The following is an 8,063-nucleotide window of genomic DNA, read 5'->3' on the forward strand; positions in this document are numbered from 1 at the left end:
GACATGCCTTATATCAGATAACTGGTAGGCAAAGCCAACAACCAAATCCTCACCATATTTTGTGCATGTTAGTTGGTTGAGCCCAATGTGAAAGTGTTCTTGCCCTTTGTGGTTCCCTGTCTGGTTAGGGCTATGTCTTGTCCTTAGCTGCTGTTTGTTTTGTGTCTCCTTTCAGGTTCTGGGAGTTGGAGTTTACATTAGTGCACCTGGTCCGTCCATCCTGAATGCATTTATGATCCATCACAGATACTACTGGTCTCCTGCCTGACCATTTCATACATTTAGTTAATGTATTCTGATTTTATTTCTGTAAATAAATGTCACTGATTCCTCCAGTACAACTGTGTGCATTTCCATCTTTGTCATGGTCCATGACCTGGGTTGTGACACTCAGTTAAAAAGTCATATGGCAAAATATCAAGTTTTCAACATAATATGCATTTTTATCATTAAATTTGATGAAAAACAATGCAAATCATGTGAAGTGCACAAATATATATTTTACGTAGCCTGACATGATCAGACCAGTTGACTGCCACTACTGTTATTAATCCATCATCATGAATGGATGGCCAGCTCAATGCATGCTACTTTCTCGCAGATATTTGCGTTTATGTCTGATCCATGCTCTTACATTCACATGTTTCTGCAGTACGCCATGCCATCTGTTTTCACAAATTTGATGTGTGGGCTCTTACCACTTATTTGAAATGTGAACTTTCAATCTAATGTGGGAAAATAAAATAAAAAAAATTCAAACTGTAATTACTTAATAAGTTTTGTCTGTGAGCATAACAGACCTTTTGGAGTAGTTGCAGTTCTGCAGCAATCTATTGCAAGAAAGCAGCCCCCCTAGATTAGCTCTTGAAGCTAAATGCATGTAGGATTCAACCGGGTGAACCTGAATGTCCTCTGAAAGTATTTCTTCCTGTTCCCATTTAACAATATCTCTGTATTGATTTTAAGCGTTTAAATACTGTTATCACTATTGAGAGTCACCAGAACATCAATGCAGTATTGACCAGAACTTTGTACTGTTAATATTTCACTGAGTTTGCTGTGTAGCACAGTCATTGTTTTCATAATGTTAACTTTTTATTCATTAACATTTTTTCTAGTCATTCAAACATCACATTGTGAAACCTGTGGCACCTATGAAATTCCAGTGAAAGGGAAGTGCAGTGGAGAAATGGATTGATTCAGCATCAGTTCTTGGGACACCTACAGGTAGTCAGAATTTGAAAAGGAAAAAAAAATTAGGAAGATAATAGAATCTCTTTAAACACTGTCCAGTTTCTGATTGGTCCATTTTTCCCTTCGTCTTCAGTGTGTGGTGTAAGGTGGTGGTTAAATGTGTCCGAACTGCCTTCATATAGATTTTCATGTTAAACCACCCTCTGCTCCTTCTACAGCTGAAGAGTTACTGCTCCTGACTGAGTTGACTTCATTACCTTCTGTTTTGGATTAATTGCTTCCTACCTTTATGTTTTCTGTTTCTATCAAACAGGTGAGGACGCATCCGTCTCCTCCTGTTTTACATCCTTCAGCATCTGTATACTCACACTCTTCACTCATGCATACTTTACACTGCTGACTCCACTGATTTTCCACATCCCACAATGTAAATATCTGATTTGATCATTTAATTTGGGTTCAATTTGGTTTCATTTGGTTCAATAAAGTACTTATTTGAACATTTACATGGTGTGTTCTCCCTTTTTGTCGTGACACTTTGAGCCAGGTCATGACAAATGTAGGTTCATCCATTTAAGGTTGTTTTGAGGTAGGTTTTGTTTGTTGCCTTAGGAAGTGGACCTGGGGTGGTATGTTTTTTTTTTTGTTCAGCTGGTTTTGGTCCAGCCACATGCTGGTTTTGGTTTTGCTTTAATACTTGGGCAGTTTGTGAGCATGTTTTGATCTGTTGTCTGTGTTCATTGTGGGAGCTACACCCTGTGCTTTCTAAGAGCCATATTTTGTGATTCGTGTTTTGTTGGTACTGATCAGGAAATTGGTGTCACCGACTTTTAGACAGGGAATTCTCCAGCAGGCTGTGGGGCACTTTCCTTTAGGGATTGGGTCCTTTAGGGGTTTTTTTGGGGGGAGGTATATTGTGGTGAGAACGTGGCGAGAGCAGTTGTCTCGGGGGCACATCCGCTGCTGCAGGTGGGTCGCCAGTTTATGTTTGCTTTACCGGGCTGTTGGGCTAAGTCATCGCCTGCATGATTATTGCGGGCAATGCAGTGAGTAAATACCCACCATAAGTATCACATGAAGACTAGGGTTGAGATTTCGCCAGTTTGGGGTAGGCAGTGAGCGGAGGTATTCCCTGTCGAGAGGCTGGTATTTGCCTCAGTGCAGTCTGATGGTGATCACTGTATTTTCTGTGAGTGGTAATGGCTTCCTTAGCTGAGTGTTCTGATTTTACATTTTACAATTTAACTTTGCGGGTGGCACGGTGGTGCAGTGGTTAGCACTGTCGCCTCACAGCAAGAGGGTTCCAGGTTTGACCCCGTATGTTCTCCCTCCCTTCCTCCCACAATCCCAAAAACATGCATGGGATAGGTTAATTGGCTACTCTAAATTGCCTGTAGGTGTGAGAGTGTGCGTGTGCGGTTGTCTGTCTTTGTGTGTCAGCCCTGCGATTGACTGGCGACCAGTCCAGGGTGTACCCCGCCTCTCACCCATAGTCAGCTGGGATAGGCTCCAGCTCCCCCGCGACCCTGACAGAGGATTAAGCGGTAGAAAATGAATGAATTTAACTTTGAAAGTGAGATTTTGTTCTTTTAGTTTTTCCAGTGTAATAATGATGATGTTTAAGCAGAGGGACGTCTCTGCTGTGGTGAGTCTCACCTCTGATGTCTCTCGGCTTATTTTGTATTGTTTTATCCTCATAACAGGTATTTATCATGGATTCATTCTGGTTTGTTCTTTACTTGCTTTTAATAGCTAATAAACATTTTGTGCTATGTGTTTTAAAGTATCGCTCTGTCAGCACAAGATGTAAATTAGCATTGACCACATCATCATTCAGGGAGTGCACTGATGACAAGAGACACAAAGGACTTAACAGGAAGAGGATGCTTCAGGACAAAGTACATTTACAGTCTGCTACCAGAACTCTGTACACTAATCTTGTTCAAGTGTGGTCCTCTCAGCAACGTGAAGCGTATCTCCTGTGTAAACTGCCAAGTAGGCTTTTGTGATTACAGGTCAATAAAACCTTGCAAGAGCCTGAATGAGCATTTGAGTCCACATGTTGCTGCTATTTACACAAGACTAGTTTTCTTTAATCCAGACTTTCAGCACAGTATAGGTCTAAGGATGAAAGAGTCCCTGTATCTTCATAATGCGCTTCATAATTTATAATAGGTAAAGTAAAAGAACTTAATTATATGTTGCAAAATTAAAATAGGTAGTTTCTAAATATCTGCACCAACTAACAGCTACATGTCTGTTTAGAGTGAGAGCTGGACACATGAGCTGACACTGGATAAAATTACATCTAATTAACTGGGGAGTGTTTGTATTGTCCTGTGTTTGCATTGATGAAGATGCTGAAAATGATGTCAGTGTGTGCCAGAACCAATAATAAACATTTTCATATCTCCTTTATCAGTTGGGAAAATCCTTACTTCCTGAGCAAAATAAGAGTAAAAAAAAGATTGCCATAAAGTTCACAGACAGATGTATAATGTTTATTCATAATTGTTCTTATTATTAGTATTTGGAATTATCATGTGCGTCATGCGTGTTTGCAGTTAGCCTTACGCTGGATATGCCAGACTTACTGCAGACGCATAAGTGTTTGCAGTAAATCCGGAATATTCAGTGTAAGACTCGCTCTCGAAAATGAAGTTCACCTGCTGCGTCTTCTCCAATCGGCTGCATCATCTCCGTGTGTCTGTGAGCAGTGGTCTGTGTGTACTTCCCACTGTTTTCCGACATGCTTCTTTAGTTTGTTGATCCACAGCCATTATATTTTGTTTTCGTTTTTTTTTAAAATATCATTTTGTTTTTAAGTTTTTCGGCTTCAACTGAAGCGCATCACACGACTTCCCCCTCTGATATGTCAGGATAATCTTATCAATCATCTTATCAATGAACGTACTATTGATCCGTAGGAATCAGTTTCTCCTGCAGTTTCGCTACTCATCTCATCAGCTCCTAATGTTAAAGTGAATTATTATCCCCCGGAGTCATCTGATGAAGGAAAGAATGAATTTAATCAACTTACACGTGCTTTATTTTTAAAGTACACGCGGTGGAATTCATATTATATTTTGGTTTCCTTCTTATTGTCTTTGTCAAATTTTGAAGCAGAGCGGGGAGCTGGGCTCTGAGCCGCCTCATGGAACCGGACTCTTTAGGACCTTGATTACTGGCAGAAAGCTTCTCACGTCCTACTACCATTTTTACATTATTTCTATATTTTATTATTATTATTATTATTATTATTATTGTTGTTGTTGTTGTTGTTGTTGTTATTTTATGTATGTTTGTATGCATGTTTGCACACAGTTTTTGTGTGCGTTGATAATTAAGTGTGATCTGACTATCCCAGAGTCTATTACTCTGGGATGAAACGAACTCCGTTAGAAGGGATCTGCGTCGCGCAGATCTGAGTTTATTTGTCAGAACAAACTGAGATCTGAGGTGGTGGAGTCGGTACAGTTTACGAAACTTCCAAAAAAAAAAAGAAAAAATCATAGCTTTTAACAACGTTCAAATTTCTCTCTGGAGGACTAAAATATTCTGCATAAAAAGAGAGAAGAGGGTGAAAATAATAATTATTAATGTATTCAGGTATTTTGGACACCGTTTTAGAAACCACACCTTCCTACACCTTTGCCTCAGATGTGGTAACTTCACTCTCGCATTACTTCCCCCTGGAATTTATTTAAGATGGGTCAACGGACATTTCACTAATCATTTGTCATCATCCTCCTGTGCTCTTTACTGGCATAAAAGGCTGCTACATTTGACTGGAACAGAAGCGGATTTACTCTCTGATCAGGTAAGGAAAAAAAAAGACTAAATTCAACATTAATAGAGAATGAATGACGATTCTATTTTGTTTTTAATTTAACTGAGAAGGTCATTTTCATAGCTTTCAGGTATATTTTGGCTCATAAATGAACAAGAATCAAGAAAAATACTAGCACTAAAAACTAATTATTATATGATGATGATCATCATTATTGTTATTAGAGGTAGCAGTATTGATTATAATATAAAATAGCAATACAATTTTTGCTTGTATAAAATCTCAGACCTTAATGTGTTCTGTGATGTTCACTTCTCTTCATAACTGGCAGCTGTATTTTGCTGAAGTTGAGATGAGTTCATGTAGTGAGTGTATATGAGTGGACTTTATGTAATCAGCTCTCAGCTGTCGTCAGCTGTAAAATAAATATGATACTATACTTTGTTCTGATTCATGACTATAGACTCACTTCGTATTTTACTGCACACTTTGCCTTCAGATTGAAACAGTTTCACACTCACGAGCCAACACAAGATCACACAGCCATGAAGAGGTTACAACTGGGCTTCATTTTCCTGCTCTGTATCTCCAGTGTCTGTGTGTTTTTGAGGGAACATGTTTCAAACACCATCCAGGTCCAGGACACAAGCCCCTGTGCTTGTGAGAAATGTTTGTCAGAAGAGGACCTGTGGTTTCAGCAGCGTTTCAACAAATCAGTTGAGCCCTTTTTGTCAGCAAGTGGCAACCTCTCAGAGGATGTCTTCACATGGTGGAAGGTAAATTGGCAACTTAAAAGAAAACTAATGTAGCAGCTGGTGATGACTGATCTAACAGCATTTCATGTTTGTTTGGTCAGGGCTTACAGGCTGAAAAACGCAACTTCATTTCCTATAGCACAGCAGTGGGCAACCTGTTTAAGCTGTTCCCACCCATTCCAGATGTTGTAGAACCCAGCCCTGAACGCTGCAGGACTTGTGCTGTGGTGGGGAACTCTGGTAATTTGAAGGGATCACATTATGGACCTCTGATAGATTTCCATGACATTATCATAAGGTACGTTTTTAGAAAAGCTGTTTAAGTCTTTGAACAACATTTTGAGTATTTGTTAGAGACACTGGGACAAATTCTGAACATTTCTTCCTCATTGTCAGAAAATACATTCAAGCAATCCCTCAGTCTACTTCTGCCATGTACACTAACAGATGACATATGTCCTTCTGTGCTAATTAGAATTAACCATGCAAGGACCAAAGGCTACGAAGCAGATGTTGGGAACAGAACAACCCATCGTGTCATTTATCCAGAGAGTGCTGTAGACTTAGACAACACCACTCATCTTGTGTTGGTTCCATTTAAAATACAAGATATTGAGTGGCTCACTCAAGCCTTCACTACAGGATTTACTGGATCGTGAGTCATGTTTTTATTGTTCTATATATGTGATCATGTAATTAAGTAAATAAATAGGGCATAATTAAATATACATACATACATACGCACACACACACACACACACACACACACTTATAAATTTAAAAAAAAAAAAAAAAAAAAAAAAATATATATATATATATATATATATATATATATATATATATATATCATTCACCGGACTTGAGCTGCTTAAATTTTGATAATAGCTGGAAAAATTGGGGTCTTCTAAAACTTTTGATTATACTGATTATACTATATGATATTACTTATTAGCTAACCCTGCAGAATAAAATTTGCATCCAATGCAAACATTCAATGCCAGTGCCACAACCATGAACTATTCCCATACTCAAGAGAAGCAGCACATCAACAAGCTGCGACAAGCCTCAAGGTGCTTCTAATAGTTTGAATTTTATTAATCAAGGAAGTGTTGAGGATTGGTGTTGCTCCCAATCTGAGCCATTAACGACCAGCATACATGAGGGAAAAAGCTCATCCACATGCCCTTTGGTAATTTCATTGTGTAAATTTCTTCAAAAAAGTCTACAGAGTTTGGTGTAGCTTAGGTGAAACAGAACTTCATCATAGGATAAACTTTATAATAAAGTTTTAGTTTGATTTTGACATTTTATATTATCTCCTAAAGGTCATATGTGCCAGTAAAATCAAGTATCAAAGCTAACAAGGACTTGGTGAGTGTTATTTTCAATGCATTCAACAATAAATATTATTAGCTGCAAAGGTACTGGTTCATAAATGTAACTTCAAAGTAATTGTGGTTTATGACAGGTGATGGTGGTCAGCCCAGCTTTCATGATGTATGTTCATCACACATGGCTGGAAAAAAAGGGCAGGTATCCATCCACTGGCTTCATGGCTTTGGTTCTTGCCTTGCACATTTGTGATGAGGTGAGTTAATTTTTAATTTGGATGTCTGTTTGTGTATGCCAGCTGTTTAGCTGTAACACACTAATGATTGGCAATAACCAATAAAAAAGACAAATAACCTTGTGCTATTTAGCACCTCCTGTGCACACTGGCCCTGGAGTGATGCCATCCTAATGTGACTACACTGTAAGAGAAAGACGGACAGCATACTGTTCATCTGCCTTAGCTTCTGTGGAAAAACAGTCATGATTTGCATGGTCTGCCTTTTTTTTTTTTTCCATAGGTCCATGTGTTTGGCTTTGGAGCTGACAAAGAGGGAAACTGGAGCCATTACTGGGAGCTGCTGAGCAACAAAAACTTAAAAACTGGACCACATCCTGGAACTCATGAGTATGAAATCATCCAGCAGCTAGCGGAGCAAGAAAAACTCCAGTTTTATAGAGGGTGGTGATCTCTCTCAAGCGACAACTTTGCTCTGACTCCCTCCCTAACCGTGCACTAACTCTTATTAGAGTAGCAGTAGTAGTAGTAGTGTGCAATGCAAAGCACAACATAAATGAATGACTTACTCAGGGATGGAAAATGAAGAATTAAACAGTTGTGTAAGATGTATACACACATACCCACACAAGAAAATAAGAATAACAAAATCTTTAAATAAGAACTATGAATTTATGTCACAGAGTGGGCATTTATTAACCTTTATTACATGTCATTAACTCTGTGTCCTCTCTCTCCCGTAGTCCTGTGCTTGTGT

At 38.8% G+C, this 8,063-nt stretch overlaps 1 protein-coding gene across 3 annotated transcripts; it reads left to right on the forward strand.

The window, feature by feature from the left end:
- The first annotated feature begins 4,083 nt into the window (after positions 1 to 4,083).
- On the forward strand, positions 4,084 to 7,847 carry LOC121191934 (CMP-N-acetylneuraminate-beta-galactosamide-alpha-2,3-sialyltransferase 1-like). Of its 3 annotated transcripts, none has more exons than XM_041053404.1 (8): positions 4,084 to 4,175; positions 4,903 to 5,014; positions 5,620 to 5,760; positions 5,841 to 6,037; positions 6,215 to 6,394; positions 7,065 to 7,110; positions 7,208 to 7,327; positions 7,590 to 7,847. In XM_041053404.1, exons 1-8 carry the CDS (start codon positions 4,099 to 4,101, stop codon positions 7,755 to 7,757), a joined length of 1,041 nt encoding a protein of 346 aa, XP_040909338.1. In that variant the 5' UTR covers positions 4,084 to 4,098; the 3' UTR covers positions 7,758 to 7,847. The 3 variants fall into 3 exon arrangements, with proteins under 3 accessions (XP_040909338.1, XP_040909340.1, XP_040909339.1); XM_041053406.1 differs by having other exon boundaries at positions 7,208 to 7,268; positions 7,590 to 7,755; XM_041053405.1 differs by lacking the exon at positions 4,084 to 4,175 and having other exon boundaries at positions 4,884 to 5,014; positions 5,484 to 5,760.
- Positions 7,848 to 8,063: the final 216 nt, after the last annotated feature.

Source organism: Toxotes jaculatrix, chromosome 13, assembly GCF_017976425.1.
Source record: "Toxotes jaculatrix isolate fToxJac2 chromosome 13, fToxJac2.pri, whole genome shotgun sequence".
Lineage (NCBI taxonomy): Eukaryota > Metazoa > Chordata > Actinopteri > Toxotidae > Toxotes > Toxotes jaculatrix.